This window comes from Belonocnema kinseyi, chromosome 7 (assembly GCF_010883055.1).
Source record: "Belonocnema kinseyi isolate 2016_QV_RU_SX_M_011 chromosome 7, B_treatae_v1, whole genome shotgun sequence".
In the NCBI taxonomy this organism is placed as follows: Eukaryota; Metazoa; Arthropoda; class Insecta; order Hymenoptera; family Cynipidae; genus Belonocnema; species Belonocnema kinseyi.
The window spans coordinates 43,281,378-43,307,066 of NC_046663.1; the positions used below are offsets into that span (position 1 = coordinate 43,281,378).

The window sequence follows — 25,689 nt, forward strand, 5'->3', positions numbered from 1 at the left end:
AATTTGCCAACTTAACAGTATGGCACGCAGGCTGACGTTATATAGCTTCCCCTCCCTATCTTCCATTTCTACTGTTTTACGATTCGCTGCCGAATAATACACGCTATATCAGCGAACTTTCTATATCGATTTGCTTTCCCGTGAGCGCGTGGGTGGAGGAAATTGCGGCTTTCTACGCAGAGGAATGATGAGAGGATTCTGCGTTTCGAGATCAAAGATTCTGAGTCCTCTCACTTAGTCATTAACGCTGAACATAATTAAAATCATTGCGATAGAGAGAATCGTGAAAATAAACCTAATTTCGAATTAGTGGATGGCATACTTGGCCGAGAAACCGGGAAATGATATAATTCTTACTTGGAATAAGGAATTTCCAAAAGAAATATAACTTTAACTTTCGAGACAGGCGTTTTCTACAATTAATTACGATTTTGACCTTTTGACAGGGAATTTAGTTTGGAACGAAAATATCCAAAATGTATTTTAATTCTAATTTAGAAAAAGTATAATGAAAAAATCCCTGTTACATCTAGATTTCGGCATAATTTGAGTTTTCATTTTACATATTTCGAAAAAAAAGAATTCCTATACTTCTGAATTTTAATGTAATATTTTTTAAATAAATATAATTCTGAATTGGAATAGGTAATACTAGAAATGAATTTAACTTTTACTTGTTACAGAGAATTTTCTAAAAGAATTGTTATCCTGAGTCCGAACGGGAAATACATATATCAAATTAAAAAAAAACAGTAAAGAATTATAATTCTGACTTTGGAACAGGGAATTTCGTAAAATATTACTATTTGAATTAAAAACGGGGATTTTGACATAGAAAGGGAAAATTCAGAAAATAATTCTAATTCTGTTTCATAAAAATAGAATTTACGAAAGCAGTTCCGTTTCCAATTCAGAATTTGTCAGATTTATAAAATTCCTTCTTTCAAATCTGAATTCGTTTGCTTTCCAAATTTTTTTTATTTGCAAATAAAAATGGTCAGTACTTGAAACTTTCTTCTTTCGAATCCTCACACGGAACAGGGAATTCTCGCCATAAACTACAATTATTTACATTGAGACAGGAAATTTCAGTAAAGAATTATAATTTTTATTTTAGAACAGCAGAATTAAATTGAAATAAAAGTCCTATTATAATGTAAATAATAATAAGCAGATTTGATAAGAATCAAATAAATCCTTTCTTCGGGCGTCAATGTAAATATGAGTAAGAATTTTTTGTATATAGGTCTTAAGGTCTTCTTTAATTAAATGAATAAAACGAAATTGCTGAAAAGTTCGTTGATTTAAATTCTAACGTTCCGGCTACCACTGCGTGCCTTTTTTTAGAAAATCTAAATAAATATTTTTTAAATAACGATATTTTCTCACAAATAATTACAAACAATTTTTTTTGAGGAAAAGAAATAAAAAGTACCTGTGCTTATTGTATTGTAAAAAACAAGAATATTTAATTTTAGCGTCAAAAATCTTGAAATAGTTTAGTGTCATTTTTTAAAAGTAATAATGATGTGTGACACAAAATTTAATTAAAATATACAAAAAACATATAAGACAAAAGCCTAATAAAAATTGAAGAGGCTTTGTTTTAAAGAAACTACATCTTAATTGACGGAAAACACAATATCCTTACAATGTGTTTGCATAATGACGAATATATAGTAATGTGGACAAGAGAAATACATTAAGGTGGTAAATTCATTAATACAGAATGAGGGCGTCATTTAAAGGAACCGCGAATGAGAAAAGCGTGCAAAGTATCTGGAATTTTAATTTGGTTTTGTTTATTTTATAATACTTTGATGCATAAAATTGAGTGATATTAGCTTCAGCAAAGAAAATTCGGATCAAATTAAAGTCACTTTAGTTCAAAATAATTGTCTGCTTCCTGTGATAAATATTATTATTGGAGAACGAATTCATTAAATCAACAATGGTTCCAGTAAGAAAAATAACTTTAAATGACGCCTTTATTTTGTATTAATGAATTGACCACCTTAATTTTTTTGCTTGTCTACATTGCTATATGTTCATCGTTGTCCAAAAACATTGTAAGGATTTTTTTTTCGTCAATTAAGATGTAGTTTCTTAAAAAAAGGCCTTTTCAATTTTTATGAGGCTTTTATATTATATGTTTTTTGTATATTTTAATTAAATTTGGTGTCACAAATCATTATTACTTTTAAAAATTGACACTAAACTATTGATCGTTATTTATGTATTATTTATTTAGATTCTCTGAAAACGGCACGTAGTGATAGCCGAAACGTCAGAATTTCAATAAACGAACTTTTCAGTAATTTTACATATTTTAAATGAATACAATTTCGATTTGGAACAAGACATTTTTGGAAATAAATGATATTAAGACTCGAATCTGATCTAGATAAAGAGAATTAAAAATCTATGTTTTATCGTTAAAATTTAAATGAGTTAAAATATTTTTAGTTATAATAGACAAATTTGTAATTAAATATATTTCTAACTAAATAATGATAATTTACAAATCCCTGCACCAAGTCAGAATTGCAATTCATGTGACCAAAACATGTCATCAAAACAAATCATCGTTCTGGGATACATCCTGATTAGTTTTCTTGTTTAGAGCCGTAAGACTAAGTTCTTGACTTTAGATTTTTACTCAGAATTATAATTCTTCTTCAAAATTCCCTGTTGTAAACTAGAAATGTTTGAAATCCTTAAAGATCGTTTGAAACCATTCAAATCTTGTAAACTCTTTTAAATGAACGGGGAAATTAACAATTGACCATGACAAAGTCAAAATATCATTGGAAATTCAAAATCATCGTTCAGGGAGTCATACTGATTAGTTATCTCATTCAGAATCATAAAAATAACTTATTGACTTCTGATTTTGACTGAGAATCCTAATTCTTTTCCAACATTCCCTATCCTAAATTAGAAATCTTTGAAATCCTTAGAAATTGTTTGAAACCATTCAAATTTTTTGAACTCTTTTAAATGATCTAGATAAAAATTAACAATCGACCAGAAGAGAACCAGAAAATCATGGGAAATTCAAATTTATCATTCGGGGATTCATCTTGATTAGTTAACTTATTTAGAGTCGTGAGACTAAGTCATTGACTTCAGGCTTAGACTCAGATTTCTATGTAATTATTTTCAAAAATTCTCTGTTCCAAATAAGAAATCTTTTAAATCTTCAAAAATCGATTAAATTGGTTTGAATCTTTTAAAGTCTTCTAAAAAGATTAGGAGAAATTGGGAATTGTTCGGAAATTCAAAAGCATTCTTTTTGATAGATACCCTGATTAGTTTCCTTGTTCAAAGTTGTAAGGCTAAGTTATTGACTTCATATTTTGACTCAAAATGCTAATTCTTTTTAAAAATAACCTGTTTCAAATTAGGAATCTTTAAAATATTTAAAAAACAATCAAATTCTCCAAATCCTTTATAATATTATGAATGGACTGGAAAAAATCCGGGAAGTGATTAGAAATTCAAAATCATCCTGCAGGTAGATACACTGATTAGTTTTCTTATTCAGAGTTTTAAGGCTGAGTTATTGACTTCAAATTTTGTTAAAAGAATATGATGGAAATTTTTTCAATTGAGCAAAAGATACAGAAAAGTTGACGAGAAGAAGCTACTTTAATCAGCGTAAATGTCAAAGACCAAACGACTGAAGTTTTAAATAGGAAGGGGGTTGAAGTAGCGCGGGCGGGGACGCTGCACTCTACGACCGCATATCTCTGAATTGGCAGACGCGAAAAAAGATTTGTGGATCCAACAGAATATCTGTTGAAATAAAAAGGTATTTTAGCCCGCTCTATCTGAAATTCAAATTTTTAATGGATACTGAAAATATCTCTTTTATTTTACCTTTATTGCTGATGGGGAAGTTTATTTAATTAAAATGCTAATTGAAACTCTATGCGGTCTTGATAAAATCATGAATTTATTTCCATTGGCTAAATTAATTTGGTCAAAATGTACATTTCTGGATAGCATGTACTTTATTTGATTCACTATGATCAAAGGGAGAAAACTTTTCTGATCAATTATTATAAATCGATAGCTGCAGGGTAGAGATGAATTCTAGAAATATTTTTGTTTGGGGTAAAAGGAGAGTTTTATACACTTTTCCCCTCGAAATAAAAGTTTTCTCGGCCACTATCGATTAAATAAAGAAAGGCCAATTATCCGTAAGATGAGAAAAATAAAAATGCATTGGAGTTTTTCTAAAACCGATGAGTTACCTAAATTAATAGCTTTCTTAGTTTTAGCTGGTTTTCAGAAAAGTGTTTTTAATTGTTGAAAGATTTCCTTGATTTCATTCCTGCAAGTATAAGAAATTTGTATTATTGATCAAATAGGATATAATAAATTGGATGAAGAATGCACAGGAGGATGTGACACATTCCTCTTTAATAGTATGCGCTAATGGGAAGAAAATTCAGAAAAAATGATTAATAAGTATTATAAGAATTGGGTTTGATTAATGGCAATGTGGGTAAGCGGTTAGTTTTTTGCGGGTTTTTGCACTAAATAATATGAAGTTCATAAAAAAATATTTATTATATTTTAAAATTTGAGCCATTTTATTCCACAATCTGGGGCTAAGTAAGTGATTTATAAAGAAAGTAAAAGAAAGTACTTGGAAGGACAAATTTACAAAAAAAGGTAATTATTTATGACTTTTCTAATAAATCTAAATCAAATAAAGTTCCTAAAACTCATAGCAGCGTTAAATAATATATTTATTGTCACTTGGAACATAATCCGATTTATTATTAAAATTATTAAAATTACAAATTTCCAATTCAAATAAGGTTGAACTTCTGTGAAAAAGACAAGAAATCAATAATATTAAAATTTATTCTTCATATAAATTCATAATTGAGTATAAAAAGTAGTATCGCGAATGATTCGGTTGACCCCATGCGCGACTTAGCCACATTTTACAGTGCATTTTTCAAATAATTTAGATAATTATGGAAAATATACTTTAATCATGTTAGCGATTTTCGGTCAAAATTAGTATTAAAATCAAGAATTTCAATGCGTAATTATAAAGATTCGAAGAAGACTTAAAATTTTTACAAAAAGTAGGTTCTTTTAGTTTTTTTCCACTGGAAAATAACATTTTAAAACAAAAATTATCACCAAGATTTCAAATTTTGAACCACTTTAGATTATGCTATTGTGTTTCTTTCAAAATTTATGTTTTTAATTGAAATTTATTTGATTTTAGATTGAAAGTTTTTCAAGAATTTTCATTTTTTCGTTTAAGGTTTTTTAACGAAAAGGGAAAATTTTTAAACAAAAATATTCAGATTTTATAGGTCGTTATGTTAATGGTTTTCGTCGGAAATTATTGGTGTTTTTAATTAAAAATTATGAGATTTCAAAGTATATTTACAACTTTTTCACCAATTAAGACTAAGTAAGTTAACTAACTTCAATTGTATGAACTAATTAATAAAATTAAAAAATCTACAAGCTTGAACAATAAAAAAAATAATAATGTAATTTATGAAAAATAATAATAAATAAAGTTATATTTGAAAGAGTATTCATAATTTCTTAACACTTTTAGGTTATATTAGCATTTTAAATAACAAATTTTTATTTTATATAAAAAATCATTATAGTTTTAACAAAGTTTACAATTTTTAAATTTTTTCAGGTTATATTCACTTTTTTTATTAAAAAAATATCGGTATTATTTAACAAAAAAATCATATTTCAATCTAATTCTTTTTTTTATAATAAAATTTACAAGCGTTTACACCTTTGGATTATATTAGTATTGGTATTCTACATCGAAAGTGGGACTTTCCAAACAATTGGTTAGGTTTTAGAGAATATTGACAAATTTACAAAATAATAGGACATCATAGCATTGGTCGTAAGAAATTCGTTATTTTACTCAGAAATCATTTCACTTAAAAAGTTAAACTATCAATTTTGAACAAATTCAGCTTATGTTAGAGTTTCTCGTAGGAAAATAGTATTGTTTGACGTAAAATGCAACGGTTTAATTGTCTATACATTAAAAAAAATATATATTAATTCTAAAGTTAAGATATTAATTTTCATTAATTATTAAAAATATTTTTCCTGGTTATTTTTCATTCCTTGTGGATAATAGATACAATAAAATACAAAAATTTCGTTTTGATATTAATTTTACATCGGATAGTTTTTCCTTAACAATAAGGACGAGGATTAAGGGCATCAGTGATTCAAAGAATCGAAATAGTTGATCAAAAAGGGCCTAATTAGTGTTCTGGTCGAAATGAAGCTCAATATGCAAAAAGGGCTAATTATAATCCTTTAATAAATTCTTTATTAAAAATATATTTATAAGTTTTCAATTAATTTGAGAATTGATTACAAAGTATGACGTTTGTCAAAAAGGAATATAAGTCATTTTTAGTTCGTAAGCTGACATTAGAGGTTAAAATATAATTTTAGATAAAAATGCGGTGAATTAAATCAACAAGCTGCAAATAAGTTCAACCACGTAAAAGGAGAAGAATTTTATGAAATAAAAAATACAACTAACCAGAAGTCCTTTCAATAAAAAAAAAATACAAGCAAAATTATGAGCTGCATCTCGTTGGCAAAACCGGATCTGAGTATCATAAAAAAAATTTCAATAAACGTCACTCGGAAAAGACGTCAAATTATAAAATATAGATTATTTGATAAATTATTCATTAAGCGTGAATTGCTTATTGGTTATGAATTGACAATTAATTACTTATTAATTATTTAGTAGCAAAGAATACGGAAGTAGTAAGGGCCAAAGGACGAATTTTCTATCCAAAAAGACTGGTGTTCAACAAAACAGTTAAATTATCAAAAAAATAATCAAATTTTTAGTTAAATTTTCAAAAAGATAGTATGAATCATCCATAATAACTAAATATAATTCATAATAAAATAACTTTTTGTGATTTAAAAGTCCGCCTTCATTAGTCCTGACTGATTTAATTTTGATTTAAGGAATTTGTTTGGAGATAAAAAAATCATTTCGTTGAATGCTCCTTACTATTTACAGAAAACAGTGCATAATTTCCGGAAAAGGTGAACATATTATGCATCGTGGAAAAGAGATGTTAGCAGAAAAATTAGATTTCTTATTCTTTCTAAGAAACTTTTTTCTAAATTTCTTTCAAATGAAGCTAAAAATTCAGTAATTTTATGTGATTGTAATTCAAATTTACATAAATCAAGATTTTAGTATCCGTTTTTTCTTTCATTAATCGAAATTTTAAAATGAATGTGCGTTCTTTAATATATCAAATTTAATTACGAAAACTCTAAATTTTTAAGACTCCATGTAAAATATAGCATTTTCAACAAAAGATATGAATTTTCAACAAAATAATTTAATTTTCTGTCAAAAGAGCACGGAAAAAACTAAGAATAAAATTTGTTGCTGGAAATTTATATAGTGATAAAATTTTGTTTAGCCAACTTCGCGTCTTTCAAAAAACATGTATCATTCATGGAAAAACAAAAGAAAGTTTAACCGATATTTGTGTAAAGTTTATCCTGTAAAGTTAATTTTTGTTGCAGAGAATCTTTCGTCGGAAATCGATGTAAAGTTTATCTTCTGTTTTTTCTGTGAGGTGAATTTTCAAGCAAACCCGAAAATATAAAGTTGCAACAAAAAAGTTCAATTGGAACCAGACTGATGAATTTCAAACAAGAAATGGTGACTTTTTTTTACAAAATTATTGAATTTTTTAGCCAAAAATACGAATTTTCTTTAAAATACATAAGTTTTTGACTACACGCGCGGCTCGCTTCGCTCGCAAGTTTCTGCGCGTCTAGGGCGCACGAGGTTGAATTTCGCGCTTCGCGCTCGGATATTTATTCTTTGCATTCGGAATGCTTGAAAAAAACTTTATCAAAAAGATCTCTTTTAGATGGCAGTATTTATATGCGTCTTCATGTTCTGAATTTTCTACTTAAGTAAGTATTGTCAAAGATTAAGTTTCTCAAAGCTCTGTAGGCTTTGAGGTACACAATCTCATCGTGACACTCACACTGCGCGCTCGATTTCCAACCGATATTTGTAAACAGGTTTTGTAAAATCTTTTTTTTTCTCGTCACGTTCGTCGTTTTTCCACACATTTTTTAAATTATTTTTTTTCAATGTTATTTTTCACGAATAAAATGAAAAGTACGCGCCCTATCAAGAAGCGATCCTTAACGAAATTGTGAGCAAAAGTGAAATTGGGGAAGAGAGCTGAGTGGGGAAAAGAATGTGAAGCCTGCGAAAAATAAATAGGAATTCTGATTAATTATATACTAAAGAATAATAGTTTTAATAAAAATAGAAGGTGATTGAATAAAAACACTTTGAAAATAATAGCTAAAAAACTAGAAACTTTGCTCAAAAAATAAATTTAATTTTCACTCTAAACTTTTTGGTTTTGAACTACACCCTCTTTCGAGTCAATTCTTTTCATATTATCATCATTCAGATGATTAATAAGTTTCATTTTTTACAAAAAATATAAATAAATAAAATATTTTTTGCATTAAATTCGTTTGTGTATGATCATTTCCATTAAAAAAGGTTTAGGAAATACATACATAATTATGAATTCGGGTAGTGCGCGTGCGTATAACGATGAACATTATTATTAATTAAATAAGTATATTGACAGTCAGTTATAATTATTCATACAAATTTATAGAGTAATTAATGACCTGCATTAAATGTATATAAAGCTTTCCCACAATAGAATTGAACAATATTATTTGAATTAAGAATTTTCCTATTTTCAGTAAAATACTTTGAGGGGTCGTTTTCACCCCTCTGAAAACCCAGAAAATCGAAGGCGGACACCTGGGAATCTATCTTTGTAAGTATCAGATTTCATCAGGAAGAAAAGATTTTTTTCTTTTCCTCCTGTAATTCAGAGTTGTCAGTTCTGTAAGAGAAATAGGGGACAAAAGAAGAAAAGATTGTTCGGGGATAATATCAGTTTGATAAGAAAGTGACAGAGGGATCGGGAAAATAAAAAATAAAATCCTTTTTTCTCTCTGAGACGATAACGACGTGAAACCTGGCAAGAAGAAGCTACAGGTCGCGTCGACTGACATGAGTAGTCGAGTGAGGGTTGCACTCGGTATTGCCAACGCATCCCACTGTGCCGGTGCATCGTATCGCGTCGGGATTCGGGAATCCGAGTTGGAGCCTCGCGGGATAGCATCCACATTACACCGAGTAAACCGAGTCGGGGTCGGGAACTCGGGACATCTCTGTAGAGTTGGTTGGACCAGGACCGGGGATGCCGTTAACGGTAACCCATAGCAACGGGCGTCCCAACATCGATCCGAGTTTTACCGAACCCAGCCCCGCCCAGCTCGTCGAGGTGTCCCGAAAATTTGACTTCGCCGCCGCCCGCGTGCTACTTAACAATACAAAGCTGAGCAATTTTCTGAGTATTTTAAACGGACATGTGCTTAAGTCCGGCGTTACGAATTATCCTCTTATTTACAAACTACATAAACGTACCTCTCTCTACCACTCTTTTAGTTTTCAACATATTTTTTTAATACTTCTAATTGCCTCATTAAGAAAAAATGTTTCGAGTGGGGGTAGCAGTTTATGTCTTAAGGAAGGTCCACATATCATGTAAAACTCTAAGAGGTGTAAAATAAAATTCAAATCAATGTTGATGCGTACATTAAAGTTCAATATTACTGATATAAAAAAGTTTGGAAGTTGCATTTTCAAACAAGAACTTTTCATGCCAAAAAGACGATTTTTTTAGAAAAATTTTGAATTTTTAAACCAAAAAGTTAAAGTTTTAACGAAAAAGTTCATTTTCAGCCAAGAGAGATGAACTTCCAACCAAGAAAGGTAATTTTTCTACCATGAAAGATAAGTTTTCTATTCAAAACGAATATTTTGTTACCGAAATTGTTAGAATTTTCAACTGAAAAAAACCGCATTCAACAAAATAGTTCAATTTTAAACAAAAGAATAAAAATTCTAACAAAATAGCTCAATTTTAAACTTATATAGTTGAATTCTGAACTAAGATGATTAATTTTCTACTAAAAGATACATATTCAACAAAATACAACCAACTTTAATCAAAGAGTTGAATTCAACGGAAAAAGAAGAATTTTGTTACAATATAGCTGAATTTTCTGCCAAAATAGAAGAATTTTCGACAAAATAGTTGATTTTTCAACTTAGGAATCGAATATTTCAGAAAACAGTTGACTTTTACATAGAAAAAGGAGGTTTTACAAGAAGATAGTTAATTTTCAACCATAATATATGAATTATTAACGAAATTGTTGAATTCTCATTTAAAAAAGTTTTCAGTTTAGAAAATAATTTTAATAAAAAAGTCATTTTCAACCAAGAAAGAAGACTCTTCTACCCTAGAAGATACATTTTCAATCCAGAAGAACAAATTTTTAATAAAACAGTTTAATATTCGAACAAAAAATATGATTTTAAACAAATTCAATTTTTAACGAAATAATTAAACCTTCAACAAAATAGCTGAGTTTTTAACGTAAAGCGTAGAATTTTCTACCAAGAAGATTAGTTTTTAACCAAAAGAAGAATTAAAAAAAGTACTTGAAATTTCAACTGAGCAGATGAATTTTGAACTAAAAAAAAGTTTTCAAAGAAAAGTGAAACAGTTGATTTGACAGTTAAAAAGAATTGAAAAGAAAACGATTTTTAACCAACTTATAAAAAAGGAAAATTTTTTCGATAAATAGTTTAATATTTAACAAAATATATGAATTTTCAATAATAAGATTGAGCTTCTACCAAAATAGAAGAATTTTCTACAAAATAGATCAATTACGAATTTTCAAGCGAAACAGTTTAATTTTTATAGAAAACAGTTGACTTTTCAGTCAGAAAAAAGGAAATTTAATTTTCAACCAAGAAAGGTGAATGTTCAAAGAATTAGTTGAATTAACAACTAAACAAATAAATTTTCAACTAAGAAAGGAATCATTCAATTTTCAGTTTTCTAAAACTAATTCTTAACAGAACAGAATTTCCAATCTGTTAAATTCATCTAAAAAGGATAACTTTTGAACAAAGAATGTTAATTTTCTACTTGTGAAGGAAAAATTTTCAACCCAAAATGAAATAGCTATATTTGCATATAAAAAGGTTGATTTTCATCAAAATAGTTTAATGTCCTAATAACATAGATGTATTTTCTACTAAATAATTAAATTTTCAAACAAAAAAGATAACTTCAACAAAATTCCTAAATTTATAACAAAAAGAATAAAATTTTCAAGACATATCGAATCTATTACCAACTCGCTGAATTTTAAACCCACAATGATTCATTTTCTACCATGTCATTACATTTTTAACTTATAAAGGGAAAATGTTCAACTAAAAATAGAATAGCTATATTGTCAGATAAAAAAATTAATTTTACACAAAAAACGGATTTTCAACAAAATAGTTAAATTTTCAAATAAATATGGCTTATCATCAAAATCCATGAATTTTCAACCAAAAATATAGTAGTAGACTTCTCAAATAAAAGTATTAACTTTTAGTTAAGAATAGTTGGATTTTCTTATGTGGTTCTATTAATTCAGTTAAAATTAAATAAAGAAAATAAGTAAAAGGGAATGTATCTTGAAAACAGAAAAAAAATTATTTAAGAAAGGGGAAAAGAGCTTATGGATGACCTTTAATCTATTAAAATAAAAATATTTCTATACTAGTATCAAATAATTTCAATAGTTCATTACTCATTTTTTATTTGACCAAATTCGTTTTAAATCGGACAGACTCATAATGGTGTAAAAAAGTGCCTGTGAACAAATCCATTTTTAGCCTAAACTGTTTATTCGAATTCGCTTTTTTTATTAAATTGAAGTATTTAAGTTTGAAAAGGGTTTGTGCGTTTGGATTTTTCATAGAAAATTGGGTAAATTTTGTATTTAGAAACAAGTATGACATTTCTTTAACTTTTCGGAAGTAACATAAAAAATTGTTTTCAGATTTATCAAGAAGGTACCTAGAAATAATTTTAAGTGAGTGAGAATAATTAAAAAAATGGTTTATTATGTCATACAAAATTAATTAAGAATTTTTTCCCAAATTTGCAATATTTATCTGATTAAAATTGAGGGGTTTTGTATAAAAGTTGAGAGAAATTACATTTTTATTATAAAACATTGAAAGAAGATGCTATTTGGCAATCGATTAAATTATTTTATTGAAGTTTGGATCGGTCATTTGTAGACATATGAAACTTCAAACAATGTCTTAAACATGGGAGGCATCCGCATGTTATCAAAAATACATCATTCTATTTTCTGCTTAAACTATGTAAGATAAGACAAAAAGTTGCTAAAAAAATTGTTCACATCAAAATGATCTAGAAATTTTTCTTGAGTTATTTTTTATAAGACGCACAGCTTTTTTAATCATAAGAAATAACATTAAAAATAAGAAATTCAAAATGTGCTCGCGTTGCTATAGATTTTTAAGTAATATTTTGATAAAAAAATGTTATTAAAAACCTTCAAGAATAATTTCAGTTCTGAAATTTAGAATTTCTTCCTTTTTAAAATATTTAAACAAATATCGGGAAAATATAAAACAATTTTATCGAATTTTGTAGCACATTTAAAAAATGAATAAAAAGACCTACTAGAATTAAAGGTGAAGATAAAATATCTGTACTAGTTTAGATACACAAATTCAAATACTCATAACTTTGTCAAAACATATTTTTATTTATGGTAAATCGGTGCCATACATGTCGTCCAAAATGTTTCGAAAAACAAAATATATACGTGGAAAACGATTCTGTGAAATTAGCATTCACAGCCTGACAGATTTGAAATGAATTCGGTCAAATATATCATTTTTTTAAAATTATTATTTTTTAAATTCGTGTCCAAATTCCCTGATGTTTTTTTTTAATTTTTCAGGGCGATTTAAAAATCTCCAAATCATATTTTCAGGTCTTAAGTTTATAATATCTCTGATATTAAAGTCTTTTAATATCCAGGTTTAAATATCCATTTTTCCGAGTGCACTTATGATAGTCATATGGAACCTGTAACTAGCGACCTATTTCCGGTTCTTTGAGATATACTGTCAGATTTACCATCTCGCCATTCTATTCTATTCAATTTTTTCTAAACGTAATAATCAATCTGCTAGACTTGTTTATTTAACTGAAAGATTTTATTTAAAAAAAACATTCCTAACGATACGTCAGTCCAGTTCTTATATTAGTTTCAATAGATACTCTCTGAAATTTAATTAGCTATAATTTTTACTAATGGCAATCAGTGATTGAATTTCTAGATGTGAATCAGTTGTTTTTACTGAAAAATCAGTCCATCTGATTGATTCATTATTCAAAAATAACCGAATCACAGCTAGAATTCAGTAACTGATAGAAATAAGTAAAAAAATTAACTGATTTAAATTTCAAAAGTGAATTAATAATTCATCTAATAATTTTCGCAGCATGAAATTGGTTTGCAGAGACTTTTGTTTATTATTCTTTTTTTTAATTGTTTTTTTTTTATTATATAAAGTCCAGATATACATACGTGTAAAAGAAAATAATGTTCAATACATAATATATAAAATTTACTATGTTTCTTAAATTTTGTTTTTCAGTCAACAAGTTTTTCATTCTTGCATTACTTAAAATTCTTGGCATAAAGAACTAGCCTTTAAACAGTTTAAACTTTTTGACTTCTGATATAAGTTTTAATACAAATAATTAAAATGCTAAAATCTATTATAATGATAGTTTTTAATTACAATCGTATATGGAGTCTTTAACCTTCTTTTATGATAGATAAAGCCAGAATTATTTAAAATATCACTAAGACAAATTTTTGTTTGAATCAAATAATTGCTTTGATATTGAGTCAAACAACTACTTTATTGATTTAATAAAATATGTGTTTAATTCAAATCAAATTTATTTAATTCAGACACGCCATTGCTTAACAAAAAACATTTTCATTTGAATGATAACAATTCTATCTTTAATATTTTTTGCAACAAAAATATTGAATTTAAAGCATATATCAAAACATTAAAAATATTTTGGTTGTCTTTTTAAATCATTTGGAATTTAATATCATTTAAGAATAACTATATTTTATAGTTTAAAAAATAATCAAAACTAATGGGAAATAATTATATTTTAACATGAAATGTCCACAAGTGCTTGAGTATTGATTGAGTCCTTTTGGACATATTCAAAATGTTTACGGCTTCAAGTTCGATCACCGATGTTAAGCAGCGCTTGGCTCGGTTATACTCGGGATGGGGGTCATCGTATTGGACGGAGTGTTGTAAAATTAGCTTTTTAAGCTGTTTTCACTCTCGAACTAATCCAAAAAATTGATATAATAAGTCACTTGAATATCTAATTTGTGATTTGAATATACCATTTTCAAATATATATAGCCTTTGAAAATAAAAATTCTCAGATTTTAAAACTTATAAAAAATGTTATTCCTTCTCCAAAATTAAGAGTTATAGATTTACTACAATGAAAATTTTTCAGATTCCTTAATTAATAAAAACCTCCGAATTCTTAGAATTTTCTCAAAGTCTTGATTTCTCTCAATTTCCGGAAATCCTTGGATATTTTTAATTTGCTGCATTTCCGCAATATTATGAATTCTTTAAACTCCTTAATTTTTCTGATTTTCCTTAATGCCTGTATTATTCCGAATTCTCTAAACACTATAAAAGTCCTAAATTTCTCTGAATATCCTGAAAACCTTCAATATTCGGAATTCCCAGAATTCCTAGAAACTCTAAATTCCTTACATTCTCTAAATTTCTAAGAATCTCAGAATTGCCTAAATTCTCTAAATTCCTAGATCTCTTAAAATCTTTAATCTCCCTAAATTCTTTTAAATCCTTCGGATTAAATATCCCGAATTCCTTGGATGTTTCGAATTCTTAGAATATTAAGAATTCTAGGAATTCTCTTAAGTCGTTTTAATATTTTCAATTCCCTGAATTCCTTCAATATTTTCAATTCACTGGAATCTTTACATCGCCTGAATTTCTTAGAATCTGCATAGTTCTTTGCATACCTTTCATTTTTCTGAATTCCTCTGAATCCATTGCATTACTTTGAAGTCAGAAAATTCTGAAAATTTAGGAAATTCCATGAATTTAAGAAATTCAGATAATTCCGATGAATTTAAATATATCTGGAACTTAGAGGGATTAAGAAGATTTCAAAGAGATTAAAAGAATTCGAAAGGAGTTGAGAGAGTTTAAAAGAATTCCAAGCAATTCAGAAGAATAAAAAATTATTTAAAACTGACATATTTTTGAGGTAGCTTTTCTATTTTCCGAGATCCTTTCTACATTGGTATGTTCACTTTCCTGTTGGCATTATGAAATATATATCGAGTACCAAAGATTAATTTTTTTTTAAAATACCGCATTCTTAACTAATTAAGATATATAACATTAGTTTTTCGACTCTAACCAGGGTGATTAAACTTTTACCAAATATGCAGGGAAATTTAAAGAAACTCTTATGCTTTTGTAACAATTAGAGCACAATTCAAGTAAAGCCCACAGTAAATAATCATCGGGAGTATTGTACAGGTTGGGACACTGGACAGATTGGGACACTGTATAGGTTGGGACAGCACGTTTTTTTATATTTCTTTTGTCCTAATTCCACCTGTTATTGCTTTTACACATGAGTATTAATATCACTACTACTATTTAAGAGTAATAATAGGTGGAACCAATGCAAAAAATAAAGAAAAACGCGTTGATCCAACCTATACAGTGTCCGAACCTGTATGGAACTTCAATAATGTATTTTTTTTTATTTGTATATTATAAATTTGCTAGTTGAAAATAATAATGAATATTTCAAAAACACGAAATTCTTTTTGGTCGTGAATTAATGAACGACCAGTCTTTTAATACCACAGATTGGAGCCAGTCAGGGTTAATGGTTTGCGATCGTTAGTATCTCTCGGTAATTGAGTTCGTATGATGTGGATATCGTTTTACGCTGCATGAACGAACGCGCGTGGTCTAATCCAATATTTGCAAAGCAAAGTGGATATCACAGCTAGTACCAGCAGAACCACTTTTCTGAAGTCAATTCATATCAACTTTTTGCTAATTAGGAACACTCGAATTTTTGCCAATGAATGTCGGATTTGTGACCTTTGAAACGATCCAACGGTTTGATGATGCGGGTACCGCTCGCTTGAATTTTGGAAAATACACGGAAAATTTGGATGAATTTTTATTCATATCGATTATAGAAACGCTTAAAAGCTTGCCTTTCAATATTCGCGAATTTCTTTGCCTGATGCACTCATCGATGAGAGAGATTTGTTGAAATCGATTATAAAAGCTGTCGGTACTCACCTCCGTAGTTCGGTCTTACTCTTTTATCATAATTCACCGAGAAGGAGTCCAGGATTGCTGAGATATTTACGTCGCCTAACATACTTCCACCACCGGTTCTGAAAAAATGAATTCAATTGAAAATTAGCATTGAAATTTGGTGTAGTGATATATTATAATTACAGGGATCACAGCCGTCCCTTTGTTTCTCCTTAAATTTGAAAAATTTCCTAAAACACCTAAAATCGAGAATTTTGACCCAGTTTTCCCTTTTCCTTTCTTTTAACAAGGTTTTATTTCCCTTTTTGAGAATCATCAACAGAAATTTGAAATACTGGAAAACCAGATCTTTCAAAGAGATTCTTGTTGGTGATGCTCATTTCGAATATTTCATCAACAATTTATTTGCTAATTTTGTAATTGCAAATCAAAAATATCTTTTTAGAAGTAACAGACATCACAGGCCAAAATGCTATTAAAAACGATGACAAATAAAAATTTTTTCACAAAAATAGAGTAAAAAATTATTTTCATTAAAATTATTACAGGTGTTAATATTAAATACAAATTAAAACGCTTCAAATTCCTAATAATTCGAATAAAAATATGGCATTTTGAAAAAAAATAGATAAATTTATAACCAATTACTTAAACTTTTAACAAAATATATGAATTTTTAGCTAAATTTATGAATGTTTAATTAATAAAATAAATTTTTAACAAAGTAGTTTAAATTTTAACCAATTAGTTTAATTTTTACCCTAAAAAGATTTTAAATTTGAATTACAAACTGTGTAATTAATCTACACATATACATTTTCATCCAAACGGTTGCATTTTTACACAGAAATATGAATTATTAATGATAAAATTTAATTTTAAACCAAATAGTTGAATTTTTAACAACAACGAAAAAAAAAATTTTTTACAAAGTAGTTCAACTTCCAACCCAGTAGTTGAATTTTCAACCAAAAAAGATGTATTACTAAAGAAAAATGTTTTAGTTTTTATATTTAAAAAAACATTTTTAACTAAAGAAAGTTAAATTATTCCAAAAAATGTATTTTCTATAAAAGAATTAATTTTTCAGTGACAAAAGAAAAAAATTCACCTTAATTGTTGAATTTTTAAGCGAAAGAAAGCGAATTTTCAATTTGAAAAGATGAATCTTGAACCAAAAAATTACTCTTCATCAAATTAGTTCAAATTTTAATAAAGTAGTTGAATTTTCGGCCAAAAGAGATGAATCTGGAAAAAATGTAATAGTTGATATTACAACCGAAAAAGGTTTTAATTTTAAATGAAGAAACCGTCTCACTAATGCTAGTAGATGAATGATCAACAAAGGTGATAATTTTCGGCAAAATAGTTTAATTTTCAACCATACAGTTGTATTTTTAACAAACAAACAAATATCGTTCCTAACAAAACAGATAAATTAAAAAACCAAAAGGAATGAACTTTTAGCCAAAAATAATTGTATTTTCTAATTGGAATAAAAAACTATGTATTTAAAAAATTTATTTTGATGTTTTTGTTATTTTTGTGAATAATAATTTTTATTTCAGAGCTAAGAGCTTTCAACTGATAAAAATATATTAGAAACAAAGTTAAACTTTTTAGAAAAGAAACACAGAAAAAGAAAATAAGGTTTAAAAAAATTATTTCTTTCTAGTTTAATAAAAAAAATATTTTGAAGAATTGAGGGTTTTATGCTGAAAAGAATACACTAGAAAAAGTTGATGAGAATGTGGAATGAAAATCCGTCTTTTAATAAAAACCAGTTTAAAAAAATTAAAGCATGAGCATTTTCAGATTTTTCGGTTTATCTATTTTTCACTCTTTGAACTTCTTGAACTTATTTTCCGATACATTTTTACCAGTAGAAGGTATTAAAGTGTTGACTAGATTTTAGAAAGCTAGCTAAAAAAATTATTCAGCACAAAAATGGTTAAAAAAAAAGATGCACGAGATATCCACTTGATATAAAAAATTTTGTTATAAGTGAACTTCCTTTTTTCCATAAAAATCCTCTTTTTACTTAAAAATGCATAACTGAGTTGCTTTCATTACTGAAATCATGTGCAGGGATCATTTCTTAGGGGAGAATTCCCACTTCTAAAATAAATCTCAAAGAAGCAGTAAATTAAAAAAAAAAAAATTAGGGTCTGGAGAATGGTATTAGAATACTTCAGAACTGAGGAGAAAATTAATTCCCAGGCCAATGGCTTCTCCCTCTGAACTTTTGTATTCACGCTCCACTGAAATTTAAAAGCAAAATTTTCTTGAAAAGAATTAGCATTGAAAAATTTAAGTGGCATCAGTTTAGAAATGTATGAATTCCCTTCAATTAAATCTTGCTACATTTGTAAGAGTAATAGGTATATTATGAAGTGCTTTTTTGTCTTACAATTTCCAAGTCTTATATTTTTTACGTATGCTTCAATTGAAGGAGGGTAATGAGACAAAACAGAATATTGAATTACCTTTTCAGAAATTCCATATCAAATATATGCATAGTCATTCGCTTAACTAGTTTTTCATTTTTTGGCTTGTATACAAGACCGTTGGTTCTGGTGAAGTATTTTTTTATCTTTCAGTGGCGGAAAATGTCAAGAGATAATCCTGAAAGAATCATTCGGCTTTTGAGTAACCATTGACTTTCAATAAACACATTTCAAACCGTTCGTAAGAGCATTGTAATGAAAACAATATTCATCCTTTTAAATTCGAATCAAAGCTCGAATATTGGCGATTCAATGACAAAAAAGTGACAGTACCGTCCAGGAGCACGAGGACACGTATAAAACTAGCGATTAAAAAAACTGCAATCACTTCTCGGAGGATATCTTCAAAACCAAATATAAACGAAAATGTTTTAAACAAAGCTTTATAAAATTTACTGTATTTCGCTTCAATTAAGACATATTAAAGTTTTTTTTATAAATAAGCAGTGAGTTAGTGAGTGAGAAATTGTGGTATAATTTATGATTTTTGCCAATTTTCTAGATTCGAATTCAACACCTGGCAAAAAGTAGAAAAATTATGGTAAAAATTTTAAAGTCTCTAAAAATAAAAGCTAAAAACGCATATTTAAAATCAGCCCAAGAAACTGTGGAAATGTCTGGCGGTTCTCAAAATACCATAAAAAAGGTGGAGGCGGACGCACGGCAAAAATTGACGGTGGAACGGTGACTGACGGCAGTCAATGCTCGACCGCCGATATTCATCTTGCGTTCGTCTCGATATTTTTTTTAATAACTCGAGAACCATAAAATATTTTTACAGCTTTTAAAACTTATTTCAAAGAGGAGATTTTACAGTTCACTTTAGTGGCTTTCAAGTTTTTACCATCATTTTTCTAGATTTTGCCAGGAGTTGAAGTTGAATCTTTAACAGTGGGAAAAAGCAGAAATTATACTGGTCTTTTTCACTAACTTTTTTTTACCCCTTGTCCACCGTAGGAAATTTTTAGTTTTTAAAATTAAGTATTTGTTAAATGTTTATTTAATTATTAATTATTTTATAATAGTTCTGCAATAATTATTTGAATTTCTAAGACTTCAATTCCAAACATATTAATTTTTCAAGAATATAGTTCAATTGTCAACCAAATAAGATTTTATATCAATTGAGATGAATTTTCAATCCAACGTATAAGGATGTATTTTTTAGTAAAATGGTTGTATTTGTAACGAAATAGTTGAATCCTCAATCATTAAGATGAAAAAAAAGATAAATTTTTCAACCGAAGAGACGAATTTGTAACAATATAAATTAATTTGGCACCGAATTTTTAATTTTTCAATTAAAAAGGACAAATTTTCAACCAAAAATTAAATTGTTAAATTTGCAGATAAAAATAATAATTCTTAAAGAAAATAAAAAGATGAATTTTCCAACAAAGGGTTAATTTTAACTAGAAAAGATGATTAAAAAAAAGAGTTTTTAAGAAAGTGATGCAACTTTCAACCAGGTTGTTGAATTTTCAATCAAAAAAGATAAATATCTGTGAAAATATTAAAATTTATAACCCAAAAGATGAATTCCACCAACAAGATTAACGTTTTACCAAAAAAAGATCTGTAAACAATTGTAGTTTTCCACTCAATAATTAAGTTTTTAGAAAAATTGTTCGATTCTTAAGAAAATACTGGAATTTTCAATAAAAAAATATGAATTTTCAATAAAAAAAGGTTATTTTTAACTGAATTGTTAAATTTTCTACCGAACTGATGGTATTTCAAGCCAAAAAGACAATATTTCTACAAAATATTTCAATTTTCAACCTGAAAATGCACATTTTTAACTAAAATGGTGAATTTTGAACAAAAATATGAAATTTTGAAAAGTAGTTTAACTTTAATCCATATAGTTTATTGTTTAACCAAAAAAGACCAATTTTTAACAAATTACAAGAATTTTTAATCAAATTGTTCAATTTAAAAATAGAGACAATACATTTTTACTTACAAATTTTATGTTTTGAACGAAAAAGAAAATAGTTAAATTTGCAGTTTAAAGAATTAATTCTTAAAAGAAATATCTAAGGATCAGAAGAAAAACAATTTTTAACAAAAGAGTTCAAGATTAAAATAAAATATGAATTTTTAACCTAGAAGATTAATTTTCTAAAAATGGAATGGTTACATTTTCAAACCAAGAAATGAATCTTTGACCAAACAAAAAAATAAATTTTAACAAAGCAGTTCGACCTTAAACCAAGTATTTGAATTCTTAAAAAATATGACCTTTTATTAAAAGTAGTTGCAGGAGCAAAATGAAGAATTTTGGAAAAAAGAGGAGAAGAGGGCAATACGGGACATAGTGCGAAGTCTAAAATATAATTACTACATGCATGTGCAGTAAGAATATTTTGAACATTGCCCTTAATTATTAACTGTTCCATTTTTTTCATAGATCCACAGAAAGTGATAAATTACAAGATTTAAAGTATTTGTTAAATTTTTTTTTAACTCACACTTTTAACCGAAAAAGGCATTAAATTTTACATTCTTGCTAGTTCTTTTAACAAGTTTAAAAATTTAGTCTAAATATTACTTTTTTTACCATACTGTTTAAAATATATTTATTTATTAAAAGAATATTCATTTGTAAAAATAATTTATTTTCTGAATGCCTTGGTCTAATTTGTGAACGTTTCACGTAAGTTTCACTATTTATTGTTCAAGCAATTTATATTAGTTTAAATGCAACTTTTTTCTGGAAGAAACTAGAGAAACGTTCTTTGGCCTTTCTCAGTAAGTTCCATTACTTTACCTAATTCTCAGATTTTTGAACCTGCTGCGAATTGATGAAACAATTTTCATTTGTATACCAAAATTATTACCACCTATTTCTGCTTTGTTTTTGATTTAATTAAATTAAATTTTGATTAATTAAATCACCTTTGATGGATTAACTTTGAAATTTTGTGTTAGGAATTATAAGTTTAAAACAGATAGTATAATAAGATAGTTTAGAATGGGTTGGCATATACCGGCTTGCTTAGAGTGGCAGTAGTGGGGATTTTGAAGATAATCTTGAAAGCAATTTCAAATCGCCGCACAAAAGGGATACGCCATTAGAGCCTGTACATGCTCAATCTCGCTTACGTCAGCGTTGTTGCGCTGCGTTCCACTGTCCTGACAGGATGAAGCCATGCTCGGTCCCTTGCTGGCACAGTAGAATGCCAACTCGCTGGCGTATGTGCGATCAAGCGTGTACAAACCCCTACAGAGAAAGACAGAAACTTTCGCTTGGTCGTTTGTTTTTCAATTCACTCCCGTTTCAAAAGAAATTTCATTCAAAAAAAATAGCAATATTGACCTTTTCGTCTACTCCATCCTGCAGGGCGTAAATTTTAGGTTAAAGGTATTGGTCAACTGGTAATTGCAAATTTTGCACGTGTATTTCTTTTTGCTTTCCCACTTTCCGAGCTGGTGGTAAGTGAAAAGTTGTGGATGGTAACAAGATCCTTTCGGGCTTCTTACCGAATCGAAAGAAGGTGGAGGAGGATAATCCTGCAGCTTCTTAATCTCCCAGGAACTTACGCCTTCGTTGAAAACTTTTTTTTTGTGTGTTTGACTTTTTAAGCGGGAGTTGTAAACTTGAAAGAAATTTAGTTACTGATTTTCTTAGTACTTTGCGATGTTTAAAAATAGCGTAGTTTTGGTGAAGGAAACTTTTTTCTTTTAAGACTATAATAAATCGGAGACTAATTAAATCTTAGGAAATGTGTAATTTAAAGTTCAAGTAAAAAATTTGCTTCAAAATATGTAGGTATTAATAGATTATGGTATCTTGTAGTTTATTCTTCGACGGTTTTAAAGAAACTACCAAATAAAAAAATTCAAATATTTTTGGTCAACAGTTAATTCTTTTTAGATAAAAATTTTACTAGTATGTTTTTAATTCAAAATTCATCTCATTTAGTTAGAAATTTTATTATTTGATTGAAAATGTTATTCTTTCGTTCAAAATTTAATTCTTTTCGTGAAAATTTATTTCTTTTGTTGAGAATTGAACTATTCCATTAAGTCATATTTTGTAGTCGTAAATTCAATTGTTTTGATGAAAAATTCAATTGTTTTGCAGGAAATTCACCTAGTATCTATTTCATTTGAAAATTAAAATACTTGGTGAAAAGTTAAACCACTTCGTTAAAAACAATTTTTTTGGTTAGAAATTCATCATTTTAGTGCAAAATTTTTATCTTTTTAAAAAAAAAATTGTTGAATTTTCTTTTGTTGAATTCTACTGTTTTTTGGTTAAATTAAAATTTTTTGTTTTTGAAACATCTACTACTAGAGTTTTTTTTAATTGATATTTTTCTTGTTGAAAGTTAAAATACTATGTGGAAAGTTTAATCACTTTGTTCAAATTTTTCTTGTTTGCAGAATCATCATTTTAGAAAAAAAAACTCATCTCTTCTGTAGCAAATTTAACGATTTTGTTGAAAATAGGTTTTATTTGGTTCAAACATGAACTAATAAATTTTTTGCTTAGAATTTATCTTTTGGTTAAAAATTCGAATACTTGCTTAATAGTTGCGCTATTTTGCTAAAAATTAATTTTTCGGTAGAAAATTCATCTTTTTTGTTGAAAATGTCACTGTTTTTTATTTTTGAAATTATAATTTTCTTGTTTTTGAAACGTCAAGTGATGCATTGTTTGCTAAGAATTTATCTTTTTGGGTTAACATTGAAATACTTAGTGGAAAGTTGAACCAATTTGTTCAAAAATAACTTTTTAAGCTTCATTATTTTAATCAAAAATTCATCTCTTTAGTAAAAAAATTCGAATATTTTTTTTAAGTTCGTATTTTTTGGTTGAAATATCTATTATTACATTTTTCGCTAAAAAATCATTTGTTTGGTTGAAAATCTTACTACCTACTTGACAGTTGAAATGCTTATTTAAAATATGTTTTTTATTTGAGAAAAAATTTTATTTGCTTAGAAAAGCAACTCTTTGGTTGAAAATGATAAACTTTTTTTTGTTGAGGATTCAACTGTTTTGTTGAAAAGTCGTCTTTTTATTGAAATCAGATATTTGTTTTCTAAAATTAAAACATTTTTTCCGTTAAAATATCAGCTATTACATTTTTTGTAAAGAATTTATTCATTTTTGCTAAAAAATTAACTGTAGCTAATAAATCAAGCTGTTCAAAATTTAACTATTTTGCTCATAATTCGTTTCTTTTTAGGAAGTTAGTTTTTTGAAGTGTAGATTTTTGTATTTGAGTTAAAGATTGATTATTTCAGATAAAAATTCATATCTTTGTTTGAATATTTAAGTATTTAATTAATATTTGTTTGTTACTTAAGATTAACGGATAATTTTAATATTTTATTTTTGATTGAAAATTGATCTTTCATTATTTATTTTTTTAACGTTCATCTCTTCGTTTATAAATTGAACTACTTTTTTAAAAAATTAGTTTTTTTTTGTTTTAAAATAAATAAATAACTGAAAGTATTACTACTGCATGTTTGGTTAACAATTGATGTACTTTCTTTAGTTACAAGTGCAACTCTTTGGTTAAAATTTAATTTTTCTTCAAATTAATTTTGTCTTTGGACAGTGAACTATTCCATTTTTTGTTAAGTTTATTTAAAAATTAATTCCGGATTGAAATTTAACTATTTTGTTGGAAATTCATATTTTCGGCTTTAATAGTCAATTGTTCTCTAAAATATTTCAGTCACTTTTTATCCTTAAAATTTAACTCTTATTAATAATTCATCTCTTTTTATACAAACTCTTTTTTGGTTGAAAATGTAGTTATTTTGTTCAAAATGTACATTATTTTCAGTTAACATGTAACTATTATTATTATTTGAAATTATTCTTCCTATATTAGCTGTATATGTTGACAAAGATCAATCACGAATATATTACTCAGGCGAATTTCAATTCTGGATATTGTAGAGTAATCTCTTGACCTGAGGATCTTCAACTATCTAACTTTTATTATTCCTTTTCTGATTCTAGAGTCCGTTATGTCAAAAAGGTCTGACCTAGAATTTGTCAATACTTTTTTCTCAAAAAGGATACATTTATTTCTGGCACTCTGAAGTTTCAAAAATATAGAGTATAAAAATGGATTTTAAGATACATCAGCGGAAAGTGGGAGGGACGATATCACTGGGAAATAGAAAAATAAGAAACAGTAAAAAGCGTATGAGAGTAAAAGATTTTCAAGAATTAGCCTTTCCGGAAAATGGTTCTTCCGGAATAAAAAAAAAAACAGGGCAAGAAACAGCGATACTATTTTGAGATTTGCGTTCATTTTGTGGTCTTTGAAAACAAAAAGTGAGAGGAAGTCGTAAATTTCTGAAAATAGACTTTCCAGCACTGTGGTTGAGTACCAGGAAGAAAAACTTTTTGATATTTTATTTCCTCTTGAAAGTCTTTTTCAGAATTTCTTTTCAAAGATAAGGTACCATGAAATGAAGCTTAATGAGACATGTGAGGTAAAGTCGGACATTCGGTTTTTACCTTTCTTTGACCCGTTTTGCTGTATCTCCAACCTGTCTCATTTTATACGTCACCTTAAACTTTTACACTTTTAAAACCATATTCCAGTCTGGAAATTTAATAGGAAGTAAAGTTGAAGCTCCTTTCTTAAAAATTTCATCAGCCTGATATCAAAGCTAAAAAATTCTATTCAAGCAAGATTCGTTTCTCTTTTGCAGCATCAACTCAGTTTCATAAATCGAAGAAACGAATAAGGGGTCGATCAAAAACTGCATTATATTCCTAGGTGAGGGGGG

General features: G+C 27.6%; 1 protein-coding gene across 1 annotated transcript in view; it reads right to left on the reverse strand.

Annotated features, from left to right (window-relative positions):
* Positions 1-25,689, reverse strand: part of LOC117176284 (gamma-aminobutyric acid receptor subunit beta) — a 325,198-nt gene that overhangs the window by 158,940 nt on the left and 140,569 nt on the right. The window contains exon 2 of the mRNA XM_033366468.1: positions 16,433-16,530. Coding sequence (XP_033222359.1) covers positions 16,433-16,530 — 98 coding nt within the window. The remainder of the gene's footprint in view (positions 1-16,432; positions 16,531-25,689) is intronic.